The 19,576-nt window shown below is 49.0% G+C and overlaps 8 protein-coding genes and 1 non-coding gene across 9 annotated transcripts; 5 read left to right on the forward strand and 4 right to left on the reverse strand.

Annotated features, from left to right (window-relative positions):
- Positions 1-876: 876 nt before the first annotated feature.
- AtWU_r44 lies at positions 877-992 on the reverse strand. The gene has a single exon (XR_004775226.1). It is a non-coding gene; the product is annotated as a 5S ribosomal RNA (ribosomal RNA).
- A 335-nt stretch (positions 993-1,327) lies between these two features.
- On the forward strand, positions 1,328-3,957 carry AtWU_07200 (putative anaphase-promoting complex subunit Apc5; the record flags this gene model as incomplete). Its single annotated transcript, XM_035502309.1, has 7 exons — positions 1,328-2,045; positions 2,097-2,190; positions 2,243-2,654; positions 2,710-2,833; positions 2,888-2,994; positions 3,043-3,179; positions 3,228-3,957. 7 exons carry the CDS (start codon positions 1,328-1,330, stop codon positions 3,955-3,957), a joined length of 2,322 nt encoding a protein of 773 aa, XP_035358202.1.
- Positions 3,958-4,334: 377 nt separating this feature from the next.
- AtWU_07201 (cytochrome c oxidase subunit VIa) lies at positions 4,335-5,054 on the reverse strand (the record flags this gene model as incomplete). Its single annotated transcript, XM_035502310.1, has 5 exons — positions 4,335-4,380; positions 4,463-4,470; positions 4,540-4,699; positions 4,763-4,787; positions 4,868-5,054. 5 exons carry the CDS (start codon positions 5,052-5,054, stop codon positions 4,335-4,337), a joined length of 426 nt encoding a protein of 141 aa, XP_035358203.1.
- A 519-nt stretch (positions 5,055-5,573) lies between these two features.
- Positions 5,574-7,710, forward strand: AtWU_07202 (DNA-(apurinic or apyrimidinic site) lyase APN2; the record flags this gene model as incomplete). Its single annotated transcript, XM_035502311.1, has 6 exons — positions 5,574-5,601; positions 5,653-5,665; positions 5,721-5,766; positions 5,816-5,948; positions 5,997-6,706; positions 6,760-7,710. 6 exons carry the CDS (start codon positions 5,574-5,576, stop codon positions 7,708-7,710), a joined length of 1,881 nt encoding a protein of 626 aa, XP_035358204.1.
- Positions 7,711-8,786: 1,076 nt separating this feature from the next.
- On the reverse strand, positions 8,787-9,894 carry AtWU_07203 (HMG-box domain-containing protein; the record flags this gene model as incomplete). The annotated part of the gene is made up of 3 exons (XM_035502312.1): positions 8,787-9,334; positions 9,385-9,662; positions 9,716-9,894. The coding sequence occupies 3 exons, from the start codon at positions 9,892-9,894 to the stop codon at positions 8,787-8,789; spliced, it is 1,005 nt and encodes a 334-aa protein (XP_035358205.1).
- Positions 9,895-10,378: 484 nt separating this feature from the next.
- MAT1-2-4 (putative mating locus protein) lies at positions 10,379-12,575 on the forward strand (the record flags this gene model as incomplete). Its single annotated transcript, XM_035502313.1, has 2 exons — positions 10,379-10,869; positions 12,134-12,575. The coding sequence occupies 2 exons, from the start codon at positions 10,379-10,381 to the stop codon at positions 12,573-12,575; spliced, it is 933 nt and encodes a 310-aa protein (XP_035358206.1).
- Positions 12,576-14,339: 1,764 nt separating this feature from the next.
- Positions 14,340-15,719, forward strand: AtWU_07205 (WD40 repeat domain-containing protein; the record flags this gene model as incomplete). Its single annotated transcript, XM_035502314.1, has 1 exon — positions 14,340-15,719. The coding sequence occupies one exon, from the start codon at positions 14,340-14,342 to the stop codon at positions 15,717-15,719; it is 1,380 nt and encodes a 459-aa protein (XP_035358207.1).
- A 296-nt stretch (positions 15,720-16,015) lies between these two features.
- On the reverse strand, positions 16,016-17,515 carry AtWU_07206 (aldehyde dehydrogenase family protein; the record flags this gene model as incomplete). The annotated part of the gene is made up of 1 exon (XM_035502315.1): positions 16,016-17,515. The coding sequence occupies one exon, from the start codon at positions 17,513-17,515 to the stop codon at positions 16,016-16,018; it is 1,500 nt and encodes a 499-aa protein (XP_035358208.1).
- A 568-nt stretch (positions 17,516-18,083) lies between these two features.
- Positions 18,084-19,547, forward strand: AtWU_07207 (CAIB/BAIF family enzyme; the record flags this gene model as incomplete). The annotated part of the gene is made up of 1 exon (XM_035502316.1): positions 18,084-19,547. One exon carries the CDS (start codon positions 18,084-18,086, stop codon positions 19,545-19,547), a length of 1,464 nt encoding a protein of 487 aa, XP_035358209.1.
- Between the last annotated feature and the right edge of the window lie 29 nt (positions 19,548-19,576).

Below are 19,576 nucleotides of genomic sequence, written 5' to 3' on the forward strand. Positions count from 1 at the left end.
GGTAGCTGTGACAGTTGTGTAAGAATTCCCTTTAGATGGAGAAAGCGCTTCTGAAATTTAGTATATTGATGGTGTGTCTAGTATTCACCAATGAAGTGGACACGGCGTACGCGGCTACTAAGTAGGTATTAATGCGTACTTAAGGAGATATTCCAATCATTTGCACACCTGCCTGTGATGTGATTAGTACTAAGCGCCCACCCCCGCACCTGAACATATGGACGGAACTTAGATGGAAGACAAGCAGCTATTACCTGCCCAAAAAAACTGCCCAAGCCGGGGTTTCTACTCAATTTATCTGGACAGCTAACCTTTCGGTGATTCTCACCCATGACAACAGAGACCAATATTCCAACTGCTGGCCACCTGCAGGTGCTGCTGGATCCGGCTGTTAGTTCACAGGATAGTGTATAGTAAGAAAACGCACATTAGGCTCATCTCTGGAAATCAATCCACTTGCTTTTAGACTTAGCATATTCTCGTTCCAGGAATCGGAACAATCCCACCTAAGAATTGGCCGTTTGCCAACACAGATTGGCTTGCATCCCTACCAGGCTCCGGTGCTAAGGCACGCGTTCTCTCATACGAATAGTTTCTCGCCGCTTGCAAGCAGAAAGGTCTCATGGGAGTTGATTCTGATTCTAGGTTATGACCTTCTCCAGAATTTAAGCGATTTTAGATCAGGCCCAGACCTAGATTCGGTAGGCCAAGCTGTCGTGGTTTTGTTTGTACATTAACACTGATTTTAACACAGACAGAGCCCCTTTGCATGAAAGCGAGGTAGACAAACGGTAGTAGTAGCCCTGTTATTTACGATATCGAGTAGAATAAGAAAAGAAAGTAGATGGTGATAAAAAAAATAAAATAAAAGAGAAAAACATACAACAGAAGGGATTCGCTGGTGGTCACCCACCCAACTACTAACCTCCCGGCGTGTGGCTTAAGTACGGCTGAGCGGACGGGAAGCCCTGTTTTCCACACCCTGTGGTCGTATGTACTTGTTACTCTGTTTCCATTGTTTATATCCTACGCTCCACTATTCTTTTCCCTCTTTCCCTTCACGCTTTTCCTCCACGGTTCTGTTTATGCCTGCCGTCTGCGCGAGGATAGGTCTGGCCAACTGCATCCCAAAAAATCAAAACAGCCAGTATCAACCACTCCGCCCATTGCTCCTGGGTCACTCGTGTTGTTCACCCCCAGCACAATCCATTCCCACTGGGTTCCACCTGGCTGCTTGGCCTTTGCGAACTGCAGCCCGCGTGGTGGCTGCAACTATCATAGCCTCCTCCTGGTGGGGCCAGGCTATGTATAACGACCTCTAACCACCATGAGTCGCTATCTCACCCCTTCCAAGGTTGCCCTCCTTTGTCTCATCTCCATCTATACTGAAGGCGTTGTTCCCAACTCCTCCGCCATTCATGTCCTCTCGTATCTGGTAACCTGTCTCAGCCCCTTGGAAAGAGAACAATCCATTTCCCCATCGGGAGATCAGACAACGCAATGCTCCGTCTCCATCACTGACCTGAAGGATAAACTAACGGGCCACCCGTCCTCCGTCCCTGGCCGTACAATCTGGGACCTTTTTCTGAAAAAGATTTGGTCCCTCGATTGCTGCGATGCGTTGGAAGTCTTCTTCGCTGATATCTCGGCTATTCTAGCCAAGACTCGAGAAGAACAAATCCGCGATCGAGATGCGGGCCTTGCACCAGAGACGGGCTGTATGCGCCTGTCTCGGAGCTCTCCCTTGGGTGTGTTTGTCAGACGTTCCCAGCTAGAATTCACCAGACTGCAATTCCATGACTCCGTCAAGCTCTGGAGGGGGTTTGTCAAGTATCGACTGCCAACGTACCATGTATGGGCGCGGAAGAATCCATCTCTCGAGCAGGCACCTGTGGATATCAATCTGCTAAACCTTGGATTGGATACAACGGATTCCCTTGCGCAGGTCGCCTACGGCAGTATCGAGGATGACTCGGAGGATGAGCAGTACGTCAGCACAAAGGATGTCGAGCGGCTCCTAGAATTCCAAATAAGCGAGCTACAGAGTAATGAGCCGCCTCTACATGCCCGCATATTAAATACTGACTCTTGTTCAGGTCTTGGGGGAAGAGTGCCGGATGGCATGAAAGCACAATTAGAACGTATCATCACGTCCGGTGTGACTGTTCCTAATCTAGTGCACTATCTGAGGTATGCTGTTGGCTAATTGATCTGCGACACGGGATGCTGGCTGACTCTCTAGGTTTCTTGATGCCTGGAGGGCAGGAGATTATCCGTCGTCATTTGACAACCTGCACCGTTACTTCGACTGCACTATGCACAGTCGCGATCGAAGCTCCTATCAGTACGCGTTGCTGAATCTTGCTATCTTGCAGGCGGATTTCGGATGCTATGGCGAGGCCGTCTCTGCCATGCAGGAGGCTGTTTCCATTGCTCGTGAATCACACGATATGAACTGCTTAAACTTTTGTATGAGTTGGTTGTATCACTTCGGTAAGGCTTTTCCAGAGCACATGAGAGACGTTCAAAACACAGGAATGTTGGGCAACGAGAAAGAAGGCCTTGCATTTCTCAAGGCCAAGGCAAAAGAGACAGAGATGTGGAGTCTTCTGAGTACGACGTTATTGAGCGAAGCGAAGCTGGAGATGCGTAATGTGAGTCTCCCCATGTCGACCAACCTCATGTATCACTAAACATAACATCTTCCAGGGAGAAAGCCTGGCCTCGTCTATCGAGAACATAATTCGAGCCTCACACCTCAACGTTACAAAGAACCTGGCGAACTCGGTAGGCCCACAGCTTCTGCTACAGGCTGCACTTTATTCTAGAATTGGTACGCTTCCATATCATGTCATTGTATAAACTCCTCCTAATACTCTTATTGCAGGCATCACACATCTAGCATGGTTGAGCGGCGAGACTTTTCGCGAATGCTACGCAAACAAAGCACCGTTTGAAGACCATCTCAAAAGCACGTTTCGTAGCTGTCAACTAGTATGTCAAACGTCCTTTTCAACGAACAACATCACTGACCCTCCAAAGCTAGCACAGCAGGGCCGCTACACAGAGGTATCAGCCCGAATGAACCAGATCTCCCCCGACAAGCTTCGATCGCTCAAAACATATCAATATTGGACGTTCTTCTCTGGTATCCTCCAGCTGCAACAGCAGATATACCGGTAGGTTCCTAGCACTCAATTGCATGACAACCAACTCACAGCATCTAGCGACAACCGAGTTGCAGCCGAACACCTCCTCGCTCAACTGCAAGCCATCCAACTCCCTGACAACGACATTACCCTTCTTCTTTCCATCCTCACGATCGACCTCCGTATTCGACAAGGCCACTACGGCGGCGCGCTCGAACTGGTTGAAAAAGCCGCGCAGGCTATCCAGCAAGACAACTTTGACATTTTCACGCAAGTCAAGCTCCTCTGTCTCAAGGCTTCCATCCTCCAGAAGACAGGTCATCCGCAACGCGGCTTCTCCCTTGCCATGAGAGCCGCCAGTATCGCGCACCGCTCGCGTCTCCTTCCCAGCCTCTGGGAATCCATCTGCGTGCTGGCAGGCGTCCTTCTGAGCATGCGCGAGTTCGACGCGGTGTCTGAGCTGGTTGAGAGCATCATGCCGCAAATTCTCGAAACGGGTGACTGTAGCTTGGCTGCACAGGCCTACTCGCTTCTTGTGGACGCGAATATGGGGATCGCCGGGTCTCTCTGGAGTGAGGGACAGACGAACTCGGTTCTGCGGAAGGAACATGTCACCCGCGCTTTGGGGTACCTCGACTGTGCATATGAGCAATATGAGGAGATCGAAGATATCAAGGGCCAATGTGAAATGGTGGCCAAGAAAGCCACTGTTATGCATTTAACGGGCGATCCGGTCCTCGCAAATGACTATGCGGCGAAGTACTTGGACTTGAAGAAACAAGCAAGGATAGACTTTGGGGAGGCTTGATTGAATCACGCACTGATGTCAATTGTATGTTTTAGATAATTGCAAGGTGACAGGGGAAACAACAAATCTACCAACAAAGTCTTTGGCGTCGGCCTCTGCGCCATTTTACTCCTGTAATACGGGTAGAAGAAATACCCAAGAAAGCCAATACGACCGTTACTGGTCATTAGAAACAACGAGGCAGCACAACAAAAGAAAAATGGCTTAGCAGTATTGTATGGTGCGCTATCTCAAATCCACCGACGAGAGCCTTGGCCTCGTTATTCTCACTTCCGCGTATTTTGTCAGTAAATATACATGTCTTTTGATTTGCCCTCCCGTCAACAGTCAGAATCAATCAAAAAAGACGCTGTACTCCCAAAATCGACAGCGGCCACTTAGGTAGCCTTGTCCTTGTTGTGGTAGTTGACGTCGGAGTTCCAGCTGTGAGTTTGTTAGAAGGCATGGTTATAAATGACTATCGAGCTGTACGCGACGCTGGACGGTTCTGGCGTAAGGAACTTACAAGATGGTCTGGTAAAAAGATAACATCGTCAGCAACCAAATTAACATTGATAAAAGTATACAAGTTCTGGTACGCACCTTGTCACCGTCTCCCCAGGGGAAGTTCTTCACACGGATGTTCTGGTAGGGGTACTCAGTACGCTCCTCGAGCGGGGGCATGTGCGCCCAGTGCTCCCAGTGCTCGTTCCAGAGGTTGTAAGAGTTGATTCCTCCGGCAATCAGGATAGGAATGACGGCGCTGCGAGGAAAATAAAATGTTACTAGAAAGTCAATTGAGGTAGTAATAGCTAGTTCCACATACTAGATGGAGAGCTTGCGCCACAGGTCTGAAGTAGGAAGACCAGCCATTGAGTTAGCACAACCACACCCTTGAAAAACCACGACATCAATTGATCTAGATACGCACCACTGGTAGCAGCAGCATGGTGCTTAACGGCCTCTCTCTCGCGGTTGAATGCGTTGTCGGCGGCCCAAGAGGGAAGCTTGGAGTCGGAGCTGTTGAGACGGCGCTGGACGGTGGAGCGGACCGGAGCAGCACGCAGCTGCTGGGCAGCGCGCTGGGACAGACGAAGGGCGTTACGCTGAGGGAACATGGCTGGAGGTGGATGGTGTGGAGGGAGTGACGTTGGAGAGATGGGACGACGTCTTTGACGGTGGGATTATCCCGGACGTCGGCCCTTCCGGCTTAACGAAACAAAAGCCGTTTAGCGTCCCCGTGATTCGCTGGCTTCCCATTAGGCTTATGTCAGCAACGGGCTCAGATCGCGTGATGTCACGGTCACGGGGATGGAGTGGCTAGTCATGGTCACGTGCAATATGCCTCTGGCAGTCTATGTCTTTCTGGATGTAGACTGCCTGAGGCACATATTATTGCTGCCTTCGGTTCAGCGTTGCCTCGTTGCCTCCCTTCTTTTCCTGCTTGCATTGGCGAGGTAAATAACTGCTTTGTAACTACTACTGCACCTCTGTTGATGTGAATCATCGGCGTCGGTTTCAACTATCAAGTTGGTAGCTTTACATGAGTGGTGGACTTTTATTTATCAATATTCGTTGAATGGGATACTCTCGTAACTCTTGGGCGGACATGTGTGATTGGCATCCATAGTGCCGGAATGGGGTTTCGAATTACAACATGGAACGGTATGATTTTCGGGCCCTAACCCCTACCATAAGGATGCTAACAGTGCTCAGTCAACGGGATACGGTATGTGATGCTGTCTGGTGCATGCTGGAATAGCATTGCTGATCTACCAATGCAGAAATCCGTTTTCTTACGAGCCATGGAGAGGCAAGCGGACGTTCGATGTATGCTTTCCATCATTTCTTCTAAAAACAGAAGACTGACTCCAAGAAGGCCATGTTTGACATCCTCGAGGCCGATATTGTCGTCTTTCAGGAAACAAAAATCCAGCGCAAAGACTTGCGCGATGACATGGTCCTCGTGCCTGGTTGGGATTGTTATTTTAGTCTGCCTAGAGTCAAGAAAGGTATGTGCGATATGTCTTAATAAATGCTTGTCTGACCAACCACCATAGGCTATTCTGGTGTCGTGATCTACACACGCAATTCTACATGTGCCCCCATTCGCGCTGAGGAAGGTCTTTCGGGGATGTTATGCCCCCCGAACTCGTCGGTGCCCTTTCGAGAACTTCCTGAGGATCAGCAGATCGGTGGCTATCCAAGCATTGAGCAATTATCGCAGTTTGATGTTGATGCAGCCACACTAGACTCCGAGGGACGTTGCGTCATTCTCGAGTTTCCCGCCTTTGTCCTGCTGGGCATTTATTCACCGGCCAATAGGGATGAGAGCCGCGACTCATTCCGCCGCAATTTTATCGACCTGATGGACGCGCGGATACGTAACCTAGTAGGTATGGGGAAGAGGGTGTTTGTGACGGGTGACTTGAATATCTCGCGGGGAGAGATCGATGCAGCTCATGCGGGAGAGGCTATCCGAAAAGGGACATTGACGGAAGACGAGTTCGTATCCACTCATGCACGACGTGTGTTCAATCAGTTGCTATCCGACGGGAAGGTGATCGGGGAACGGGAAGAAGGAAGAGAACAGCCTGTTCTGCATGACATCTGTCGCTCATTTCATCCGGACCGCAAGGGAATGTACACCTGCTGGGAGCAGCGAATCAATGCTCGCCCGGGAAATTATGGCTCAAGAATTGACTATGTCTTGTGTAGCTTGGATATGCAAGACTGGTTCAGCGATTCAAACATTCAAGAAGGACTTATGGTAGTCTAGTCTTCCCTGACCCAGAAGAGAGCTTGCTAATCATGACTGCACAGGGCTCTGACCATTGTCCTGTGTATGCGACGTTCAAAGAAACCGTACATCTTGGGGGGAAGCAACTTAACATCCGGGACATCATGAACCCTCCTGGAATGTTCGAAAATGGCGAGCGTCGACACGAATACACGGCGAAGTGTTTACTACCGACTTCGGGCCGCTTGATACCGGAGTTTGACAAACGAAGGAGCATCAAGGACATGTTCACGCGCAGACCCAATAACGGCCCCCAGAGCTCCCCAACTAGTACCCCTACGCTTTCCCGTGCGAATTCGAATTGTGGAGAATTGAAAGCTGTCATCGGAAAGCTCTCAACGGAAGCAGTCGCCAACCACGCCATTCCCAAGAACGATCCCCAGCCAAAGGGAATTGTCCGTAAACGGTCCGAGAAGGGCGACTCCCCTGTTAAACGTTCCAAATCAGTAGCTGGCTTAGCACCCACGCCGGCAGTTGCTGGACAGAGAACGCTCAAGGGATTCTTCAAGCCGAAGAGTTCCCCAGCCATACAGAGCCGTGATCAACCAACGGCCGACCTTGAAACATGTGCCATGCCCCAACCTGCATCCCCATCCAAGATGATGTCTTCGGCAGAGTCACAAGCAATAGACAAGGGGCAAGTTGCGGCGGCCGTGACCACAGACTCCACAAAGGAAACCAATCCATCGATGTCAACGACATCAGACACCCCGACAGATGATGACACATTCGTCGACCCAATTGCGAGCAAGGAAGATTGGTCAAAGCTATTTACCAAAAAGCGCGCACCCCTATGCGAAAGTCACCAGGAGCCATGCATTAGTTTGACAACCAAAAAGCCTGGCGTCAACTGTGGGCGATCCTTTTGGATTTGTCCTCGGCCTCTTGGACCCAGTGGCAACAAGGAGAAAGGAACACAATGGCGCTGTCCGACATTTATTTGGGCAAGTGATAGGAATTCTTCGATGTCGTAGGTAGCCACAGCAACAAATGAAACACAATCATAGGTTATGTTCTGTATTTCCATCGTAAGGTAGTCATTGCTGTCTGTACCAACACAACGCGCGTCTGATGTAATAGACGCCGCGCAAGTTACGTAGTCAGAACTTCAGCTTACAGCCCACACTCTGTTTGTTCCTCAGCTAATATCATACTCGCATTGCACCAATAGCTACTTAATGAGTAATGGTAATAAGTCTAGGCTGTGCATCTTGTGCCTCGTAGCAACAAGCTTCGCCAACTCATAGGACCCCTTCGTCTACCCACAACTGCAGTAAGAGACATTCTTAGATGGATTCCTGTCTGCTTGCTTGCTTCGTATCAATATGGCAAAGAATACCTCTCGCCCTTCAGTCTAGCCAGTGAATAATGCTGCTCAAAACATGTCTGGTCCCCTCGAGAGACAGGCCTAGATCGAGTCTCCCATTGTATGGTTCATTAGTGGTCTAGCCCCTTTCCCCTGGAGTAACACCCCACCAGCCCCCGGCATTTCTATGTCTCTCCAGCCTGATAGCTTACTCGTCAATTCACAGGTACTGCAGATCTTGCCCAATTTTCAATACGACTAGAATATTGCCACAATACGAGCCTTGGTTGGTGAGTTACAGAAATGCAGGGGGTGGGTGCTTAATTGTTGGCCCTAATGCTCATGTTCGCTCTTTATTGTAAGTTGACGGTGTGCGCTAGTGCTACGCACACTATCAAAGATGCATATGTTATTCGGCTTCTTGGATAAACCTGTACTATCTGATAGGCTTGTCTAAATATGTTGTCATTGCGAAACATACATGCTCCTTAACTAAATATAGATATGGTTTCATCGCCGCCTGCTTTTATTTTATCAGAGGATAAAATAACCGAAAACAAGGTACCTAGTAGAGTGTGGTGACATGATTCTAAGCCAGGTACATAGGGGTATAGTGTGGACGCGACAATTTCATATAAAGAACCAGTCGTGTCCTCTAATTTTCGTGCTGGCCGTTGAAGACCGTGTAATAGATATAGAATATGGGAGAAACAAAGGCGAAAAGTGAAAATATGCTTTCCCCTTTCAATAAAGATCGGAAATAAATTCTGAGAAGTTGACAGTTTCGCCAAGATGTCGGTCTGTTAAGTTGACATGGGCCGATGGAGAGGCATACACTCCTGTTCCTTTTCCGATGTCTGTATGAACCTGCCCGATCAACGAACCCAATGTCTCCGTGTCTAACTGGAAGTGATCGGCCGCTAACAGTGGTAGTTCGCTTGGCATTATGTCGCTGCATATCAAGTCGCTGGGGTAAATCTCTGGCATATTGTATTCTGTAAAGATATTCATCGTCCCTTCAATTCCCATATCGTTTATCGGCCCATATGTGTCCATTGACGGACTTGTTGATATGGTGCTGGCCGTCGTGAGATCTGGAGACTTGTTCTCTACAGTCTGTTTGGAATTTCGGCGAGATGATGTTCGACGCTTCTTTTCCGATGGTTTACGTGGTGTGTATTGGTAGTCGGGATGAGCTTCTGCATGCTTCCGCTTCAACTCATCGGCCAGGGCTCTAAACTCGACCCTGATATCCTCGGATTCTGCCTTCCACTGCTTCCCTAGAATAACAGCTGGGGAAATTAGTCGATTATCCAACGTATGCACAGTAGTGGAAACTCACAAATCTCGTTATTTGAAAGATTCGGGTGAGCCTCCTTGAGCTTAGGATGATGATGTTGGCGGTACAGGATAAATGCATTTGGCGGACGAGGAACCTTAGCAGCCTTAACAGTAACAGAAGGCCGCTCATGCTTCTTCATATGAGCTGTGATTGATTCGCATGACACCTCATGGGATGCTACAGATATTGCTGTGCCTGAAAACGCTGGAGTACGCATGACACGAACAGCGTTGATTGACTCATCGGCGAAAGCCACGACTGAAGCACCTATGAGAGCACTAAAACCATATATGAGCACATAATTGATCAATTGTGGTTACAGCTGTCTTACCCAAGGCGAGACTTGATCTTGTTAACATTGGTCTGGCCGATCATGTCGATGACATTTATTGGAAGTAGAACTTCATTATTCGTGGATCCAAGATGGCGCAAGGCATCCTGCCAAAGTAGCTCTGTAAGCTTGTCGCTGGTCTCAGTAGTTGGCTTCAATGCTTGAGGTATAGAAGTCATCTTGGCATTTGATATAAAGGCAAAGGAAGACTCAAGGTATGAACAGATTAATCATGATCTTGAGCAGCGGTTATAGAATCATGGGAGCAATTATGGGAAAGCATCAGAGATTTCAAACATAGAAGTAACTCAGAGACAGTCTTAAAATATAAGACTCTTTCTGTATTAAAAGGTTCCCACTTGTGTTAGACTTGACAGATGGTGCTGTGTCTAGGCGGTGGCGCTAGCGGGTACTATTCTTTGTTGACGTGAATTTAATAACGAAGCTATACGAGTTCTGTGTTTGGCTTCGAAGGCGCTTGTTGATTGTTTGTTTGCGCTAATACATACACACCACCAGTCAAACTTTCTATGTTAGTCTTCTTTCTTGACATCCTTTCTACATTTCTGTCCTATCACTCTCTAGTACCGTTCATATTCCTCCTCCTTGAACCTCTGAACACATTCGGTTCCAGAATCTAACAGTTCCTCTTTGTTCTTCACGATGGAGGTTAAAATCCATGCCCTACTGCACTATCTTGATGGTGTAGCTGGCAATACTCTGCTTGCTGCTGAACTTCGCGAGAGAGCAGCATTTATCTCAGCTTCTTTCCTTGTCCACCAGAGTGTTGCTAGACTCATGGCGCATGTTACCGCATTGGCGAACGGCGAAGATTTGAATCTCCATTTCCATCAGATATATGGCCCAAGCAAATCTGTTGATGTACCTGTCCGTCGTCACTGGAAACCTCTGAAGGCCATAATGGCCGACTATTGTGTTAATGCATCCGTTGCCGACATCGAAGGTCACCCCATCCAGCTTATTAGCATCCTTGACCCAACAATTGAAAAGTTGCTCCGAGGGGAAGACCTGTTTCAGTTCCACTATGCCCTTGTCCGTGCTGAGCAGATGGCAAACGAAGATCTCGCTCGGCTGGCAAAAGACTATGGTTACCATTATATCTTCAGAATTGGTCTTATGCAATATTATATGACGTGAGTTGAATGTTGATGTACACAGCGTCTTGAATAAAAGTGCTAATGATGCAGCAAAACTGTTGTTGAAAAAATCAATTTCTTCAAATCAGATTCTCGTGGTTACTCTTGTCCAATTGTTGTCCAGACTTGCTTGTACAATGCAATGGAGAAGAGTATCAATTTGAGTGCCACTGAAAAAGAGCTCGTCTTGCATTCCGTTGATTGCCAGCCATGTGATGCACACAGATTCTGCAAGTATCAATCGTTTGCTGCTATAGGCTATGCTAACAACTTAGGGGCGTGGTTGGAGTGCAACCGTGTTGCCTACAACGCGATGAACGCCTGTATTTCCCTACTGAATAAAATTGAGGGTAGTAAGTATCCGACCCTTTGCTCTGAATAGTGCTAAATAAAATTGTATCAAGAGGCAGTCGTCTGATTTCTGGTCATTGGTTCCCGGCATTCTTCGATACACAGTATGACACGCCAAAACAACCACGGAATGATCCTGGAGTATCCGGGCCAAATAAGGACCTCAACGCCACTACAGCGAATAACTCAGTGGTCCGAAGATATATCTGACGTCACATCAAGCGACTGTTGGGGCTTAGCGACGCTCTGGTGAATTATCAGCTTGTCGTCTTTTCACCGCATCCCAGACCGAAGTCCCGAAGAGATAGCTATCTGGACGGTGGCCTCAATCCACACACTTCACGCATCTTAGAGTCGAAATTCTCATCACGGTATTATGTTACCGTGATTTTACAAAGATTACCAGTTTATATTTCTATACCCAGACCGTGTCGCTGGGAAATATGGTTGAAAGGGGAAAACTCTATAATCTGGAGGGTACATAAATGTTCATGTTAGGAGATAGATACACCAATACAAAATAAACTTCCACACAGCCACGCGATGCAGCTAATAGGGCCTCCGCAACATCGTAGACGAGGATGCATCCAAGACAGGGGCACCTGGACCAGGTCGATGCCCTGAACTCTGTATTCCACCCTCCACAAATGGCACGGAGGTACGGTGAAACTTTTAGCTGTTCAGCGTGATGATATCCGACCCTCCGAACTCCTCCGTGTCCGCCCATGAGTCCGACACATTTATCTCGGTAACTGGTGATGCAGATATAGCTATGAAACCACAGGATGAACAGATGACTTTCCACCTCGCTGCACGGTTGCGAGCGACAACAAAGAAATAAGGCGGACGAGCCACGGGCGTGAAAGCAAGACGCGGCGCCACCGGGACGGAAATGGACATGACCCCTCAGTTCGTCTGCCACCAGCCGACTTTCTGCACACGCGACTGACTTCCTCACGGACAAAGAGGCCAAGTCCCGCCATTGTGACCGACGGATGCGGACCGGAGCAGCAATGGGTGAGTCCGTGTCCACTGTTCCAGGTCTAGAGTCGCCGGAAATCCACTCCTTCAAGTCTAGCGATCAGCGACCAGGTGAGAATCTGTGGATCCACGAGTGCGGTTATGCTTCCACCATAGGCTGGGGACCCCAGGGGCTTGCTGCTGAGCTTCTCGGGTGGCTATTAGTTGCCAAGTGCTGTTGCTTTCCATACCTCTGGGCCCGTGAACTGAACTTAGTCCTGCAGCATCAAAGATCCACTCTTCTGCAGTACTTTTGTTTTGAGCCTAAACCGCGGTTTCCCAAAGTCTTCGTTCAACCTCCTTGTTGGCCACCACTGCAACGGCGCCAATGATTGTCTCAGGTTTTCCATCGCCAGCGACCAGTCAATATGACCTGTCTCCTCTATCTTGACTATGAATCGGTCTAGACTTTTATGCCAACGCGCGGAGATTTGGATTTGGCGGTGCTGATGTATTACCATCCGGTATGCTTCAGCCAGTATGCGGAACACCTGTCAATCCTATCTGTGAAAGCCCCGGACTTGAAAGTTTTCGACCATCATTCCTACACTACCTTGATGGATGTATTACATTCAAGTGGTATCAAAATGTTTGATTTCTCGTGAGGTCTCGTGATAGCCTTGACGTCTACACTCCGTTTTTCGCGCACACGATGGTCACTGGATAGCTAGGTAAGCCAAACCCCCTCCACCGCATTGTATAGCATGACCTCCCTAGTACTTAACTCATGGCGCTGACTTATATTAGTTGTGTAATACTGGGATTCGGCCCTGATTGGCTTAAATCCCGACGGCTGTAGACTCCCTCCTATACTATAACATCTGTATACAGTCCTGAGATTCAGGCACAAGCTATTGGCTCCCTGATCCCCAAGTTATGCCTTCCGTGAACACGATACTCAACAGATTCACAGAGCAGTATGTTTAGCCAAAGTTATTAATCACTTGTTACAGGAGACGGATGGAGTGCAGCTTCGCGGACCAGCAACCGCTCCTGCCTTGAGTCTAGACACGAGTTCCTTTGGGATCGCTGTTGCAAATGACCTCAGATATTATTCGCACTTGAAAGTACAATTTTATCATCTTGTCCTATAGATCCAGAGAGGGCTCTAGTAAGCTCGTAGGGTAGAATTATCTTTGCCAACGGCTTCCATAGCATCTGCTCCACTGATGATGCTATTCAAAATATCTTTTTTTTTCTTCCAACGAAGTTCTCTATACGCCTATCTAGAATATCAAAGAGACTGGCTTCCTTGATGAATTGCTAATTTTGCCTTATCTCCTATCGTATTGTCTTTCTCTCCAATTATGAGGCATGAAACAACGCATCTATATGAGGCCGGAGGCTCGGTATTAACACGGGAAAGTCCCTGGGGAATTGTCCCATAGAAGTTTCCAGAAAATATCCCCAAGCTTAACGAGAGGAGTGTTCACCGCGTGGGTCAAGAGGCTATCTGGGTCCGGCTTCAGGGATTAAAGAGTGCTCTCGCCTTGAGCCCAGATGACAAGTTGATTGCCATCGCACTTGAGGAACGCCTCAACATCAATTAGCATTCCAAGTACTTTGAACAACATTACGCTCTTGAAGAAGTAAATGGAAAAAGCGCATCTCTACTGGAATATTAACATATCAATGCAGAAACTAGATTTGACAACACGACCGTTCTTATTAGGCTGGTGCAGCGTTCCTTCCCATTGCGGAAGGAACTGGCCTCCTCCCCCTCTTCGTTCAATCCGCTGCTTCACCTTCTGCCTTCTGAATGTATCTAACAACTCGGAAGAACATATACAAGTGAATAAGAATGATTTATGCTTTCCATTTCTGCATCACATCTTATGATAAGATTGTCATATAGAGTGCAACGAGAGTCCGCAGTGAATGACGATCTTGTTGTGTTGGTACTGCATCTACTCCACCGAAATCTCGTCTATGTGGCCTCTGTTTATATCACACTTTACTGACGCGCCATTCTGTTTACTCTTCATCTGTGAAATCATACTTAAACCTCTTGGTGATCACCTCTTGAAGATATCTCAAACTGTACTCTGTCTGCTTAAGTTGCCTTTCTCATTACAGGATCGGCACAAGTCAAAAGAATGTCTCAGTCTCAGAGGAAAAGAAAAGCTTCAGCGCAGGATGTTCCTCACAAAGACCCAGAAGAAAGTACTCCTGAGACTCATCAAGGAAGACTAGAACCATCTGCACCTACTCACCGTATAGGCCAGGAGAGTTTCAAAGTGAAGGTTTCGAAATCTATAACTGCTCTCGCTTTGAGCTCAGATCACAAGTTGGTTGCAATCGCACTTGAGAAATGCATCAACATCTATACACGAGGGGGCGGCACTTTCCAGCTGGTTGATGAATTCGGAGAAGAGCCATCGAACATCTTGCAACTTTCCTTTGCACCGAATGCCACAGTAGCTGGAGGATATATTCTTGTTTCATCATCAGATCACATCAAGCTTTGGTATCTCAACAACCAAGGGACAATTTTAGATCCCTCTGGTGGTCGGAAAGTCGACATTTCCCAGCTATCGACCGAAGCAGCTAGCGGAATAACTGTGAAACTTATGGGTAACCACTGGTGGAAGTCGAACGAACCAGCAATCTTATCAATTCAACAAGGGATCAAAGACACATTGAGTAAAGCTTTAGATATCCATACGAGCGAGCGTCAGACCAAGCTGGAAGGAAACACTGCGCTCTTCAGTCCGGACGGGAGGTTCATGTTATGCTTCACCCAGGCCGAATTGGGTGAGACCACACAAAGGCGTCCTTCAAGGATTATAGTCTGGGATGACATAACCAAACAGCCTCGATACGATCCACTCGGTCACTCGGTCGGTATTTTGTGGGCCGGAATAAGTCCAGACTCGAAACTTATAGGAGCCATTGAGATGAACAACACAGTTCGGATTTGGCTCGCCGATAGTGGTATCTGCAAGAACTCTTTTGTGCTCCCACACAATCCTGAGGCAATGAATGGTGCATTCTCCCCGGATTCCAAACATATTGCCCTAAATTTCGGTGCTATTTGTTGCCCATCAGAGATACAAATCTTTGATATCACTACAGGATCCAGGACATCCCGGTGGAAGTGTCTGGAATACAATATTGAATCTATTGCGTGGAGCCCGAATGGAAACTTACTGGCTACTGCGGGCTACTTCGGTGATTTCAGTATTTGGGATGTTACAAACGGGCTGGAAAGAATGAAGTGGGTTGCAGATCGACGTGGGGTGGAAGATGATCCGGATTCCTACTTGGCTTCTGACATACGGTTCTGTGATGGTGGAAAGAAGCTCGTCTTTAACTGGAGTGGTGTGGCAACTATGGTCTACGATTTCGTAACCCTTGCTATGCATGAGTTTCCCCCAGGTGCGGCGGGTGTTAAAGGACCGGTGTGCTCTAGGAATGCTGCGTTCCTCCTCATTGCTCATATCGATTCGACTTTAAGGCAGTGGAAGCTGGATTAGGGGTATGGTTGTGTGCTGTCTAACTGGTTGTGGTAAACTGCTGTTGGGTGGCACTATTCTCTGCACTAGTTTCTCTGGGAACAGAGTAGGGAGGTGACGGGGCTTGGGGTAGGAAATGGCACAGGGCTCACTCATGCTTTGCACAGAGTACCGTCTAGTTTGAGTCTGCACATAACATGCAATAACGGATGTATCAATTTCTAGAAATACCAGAGCCATAAGAATCATTAGGGACAGAAAGTAATCCAATATCCGCTTTTGGTCTAACAAACCAATCTAGGTTCCACGCACCCATACTATCCATAGCGAGCATTCACAGGCTCATCATCGAACCAAACCGGAGGCACCCCATAATTTATAATCGTGCTCTTAACCTTTGTATAGCTTTCATACGCCTCCAACCCATTCTCCTTCCCCATTCCACTCTGTTTGAATCCACCCCACGGCGACGACGGATCATTCAAATGATGTCCATTGATCCACACAATCCCTGCCTCAATCTTGTCCGCCACTCGATGTGCCTGGTAGAAATCAGTCGTCCAGATCGAAGCCCCCAGGGCCAACGAAGACGCATTGGCAATGCGAATGACATCCTCCTCCGAATGGCACCTGATCAGCGCAATGACCGGTCCAAACACCTCGTTGCATTCCAGATCCGTCTGTGGCCGCGTCTCAATGACCGTCGGCTCGAAGTAGTACCCTTTTCCAGTGGAGGGATTGGTAGTCGCATGTCCACCACAGAGGACCTTTCCACCCTCCTGCACAGCTCTTTCCACAAACGCAGCGCATCTTTCCACCGCTGTCTTGGATATAACCGTTCCAATCTGCGTCGTGTCATCAAGTGGGTTACCAAGCCGTAACTTCTTAACCCGTTCCTTTAGCAACGCCGTGAACTCGTCATAGATATCCGTGTGAACAAGCAGCCTACTCCCCGTAACGCATGTCTGTCCACTAGCAATGAAGCTCGCAAACAGCGTAGCCTTAACTGCATCCTCGATACCCACGCCGGGGAACAAGCACACAGGTGCCTTTCCGCCTAGTTCAGCCGTAATGGGGATGAGATTCGTCGATGCAGATGGTGCAATAGCCTTGTATGTTGCTAGTCCACCAGTCAAGTCTATCTTCGCCAGCAAGGGGCTCTCACATAGATACTTCCCTGTCTCGTACCCATATCCGCTGATAATCTGCAACACGCCATCAGGGAGCCCTGCGTCTTTGAACAATACACCTAGCCTCAGCACAGACAGAGGTGCTAGCTCCGATGCTTTCACGATGACGACATTCCCGCCTGCCAGTGCAGCCCCAATCTTCTTCATGGCGATGAGAAGTGGGTGGTTGTATGGTGTGATTAGTGCCACCACGCCGAGGGGTAGCCGTGTCAGGGTGTTCACAACTGGTCCCTTGAAGGGAGTTACTCGGCCTTCGTGCACGCGTACTACGGAGGCATAGTACTCGAGCCATTCAGGGATACGATCTAGCTGGGCGCGCATCTCGCGGATGGGACGGCCGGTTTGGCGAGTTTCCAATTGGATGAATTCTGGGAGACGGGAGCGGAGGAGACGAGCTGCGGTCGAGAGGACGGTGAAGCGTGTGGATTGGTCAGCGCGGGACCAGGAGCCATTGTTGAAGGTTTTCAGGGATTCGGCGATGATTAGGTCGACGGTTTCTTTGGAGGTTGAGTCGATGGTTGCGATAGGGAGCTCGGTGGCTGGGTTGATGACGGGGATACGTGATGCGGTTGCGGTCGTATGGGTGCCATTGACCCAGTTGGAGACGTGAGGGATTCTGGCTGTCATGTTGGAGAGATGAAGATATGAAGAAGTGTAGGGTTAGGTGGATGTGTTGGGGTTGGATGGAATGTATGGATGATATAGTATCGGGGCTACCCCGCACGCGTGCCTGATAAGCCGGAATTATTGCCCGCATCTTTTCCATATCTTCTTCTTCCTCTTCCTCTTCCTCCTCATTCCTGTCACTATCACGATAGCATTGATCCAGAGATACCAGTGGGGCAGCAATCTCCTATCTGGGGTGGCTCTTGAGATAGTCTTTTGGATACGATCACATATTACTTTGCTTTCCGTTCGAGCGACTACTTCCTTGACCTTCAATCGGGGTTCGGGGTTCCCCTCCACTTCAGCGGAATCAATAAACACTTGAGTATGAAGGGAACTCTCCGTAGAAAAATATTTCAAGTTTGCCCAACAGTTGAATGAAGGCTGACTATTGTCTTGATCTAGACGGCTTAAAAGTTGCCGAGTGACTCACTCTTCCATCCGTGTCTCCACCCGATCATTATATACTCAGGATCAGCAGCATATAGACCCATCATTGCATCCTACCTGGCATCATACATTATCCGCCATGTCTTTCAAAGTCAGGTCTACATTTACATCTCGCGATACCATCACGTATCTTTGGCAGGGTCTCCATCTTCCCCCAGACACCCTTGACTCTCTCTGTATCAGCGAACCTCCTAATCCCGGCTTTCCCTCCTCCTTCAAAATCGGCCATATCGCCCAAGCCTCAATTGCACTCTCTGCTCTCCTGGCATCTCAAGTCCATAGCCTCAGGAATAACATCGCCCCTCCCAAAGTCACCGTTCCCTATGATCATGCCTGCATTGAGTTCAACTCCGCACGCCTGTACACTCTGAACGGCCGGCCTCCCTCTTCAGATTGGGGGCTCATTGGCGGTCTTTATCGATCATCTGACGGCTACGTCCGCGTTCATGATTCGTTCCCCAACCACCGTGAGGGAACAAAATCCCTTCTTGGCTGCTCTCCAACCGCTACCAGAGACGAAGTTGCTTCCAAGATCTCGGCATGGCGCTCCGTGGACCTCGAAACCACTGCCGTTGAGGCCAAGCTGGCCATTACTGCTCTCCGCAGTTACGAACAATGGGATGTGTTGCCGCAAGCCAAAGCCATCGCAGACTTTCCCATCCTGCTTCGCAAAATCGGCGACGCCCCGGCTGGTCTCCCCGCCCGGATCGGCCCACACGCCGATAAATGTCTGCGGGGGCTGCGTGTTCTTGAACTCTCACGGGTCATTGCGGCCCCGTTGTGCGGGAAGACACTGGCCGCACACGGGGCCGATGTGCTTTGGGTGACGAGTCCTTATCTGCCCGACCTGCCAGGACTCGATCGGGAATTCGGCCGCGGAAAGAGGACCGTCCAATTCGATCTACAAGACGAGCAAGACACAGAGGAGTTCTTCGCTTTGCTCGACGATACAGATGTCTTCATCCAGGGGTATAGACCGGGCAGCCTAGCTGCCCGTGGACTCTCACCAGAATCAATCATGAACAGACGGCCAAATCGTGGTATCATCTACGCAAACATGTCTGCATACGGCCCCGATGGGCCCTGGTCAGCGCGTCGAGGCTTTGACTCCCTGGTTCAAACCTGCTCCGGCATGAACGTTTCGGAGGCCGAGCACTTCGGTGCTGGGGAAGCCGCACGCCCACTTCCCTGTCAGGCGCTCGATCATGCCGGGGGCTTCTTCCTCGCGTCCGGGATCATGGCCGCGCTGTACAAGCAAGCAACGGAAGGGGGATCCTGGCAGGTGGATGTCTCGCTAGCAGGGGTGATGAAATACCTGCGCTCGCTAGGCCAATACGAAGGGAAGACAGGGTTTCAAGAGTCACCAGATTATACTCGCCCCCAAAATGTTCCGATCGAGTATTTCGAGACCCGAAGCACGGGGTTTGGGGAGATGACCGCCATTCGTCACGCTGCGAACATTGAAGGGGTTGAGATCGGCTGCGAAGTTATGCCCAAACCACTCGGCTCTGACGAAAAGCGGTGGCTGGAGCCATTGCAATAATGGAATGCATTCTAGGATATTATCTACCC

This window comes from Aspergillus tubingensis, assembly GCF_013340325.1.
Source record: "Aspergillus tubingensis WU-2223L DNA, scaffold_8, whole genome shotgun sequence".
NCBI classification, from domain to species: Eukaryota; Fungi; Ascomycota; class Eurotiomycetes; order Eurotiales; family Aspergillaceae; genus Aspergillus; species Aspergillus tubingensis.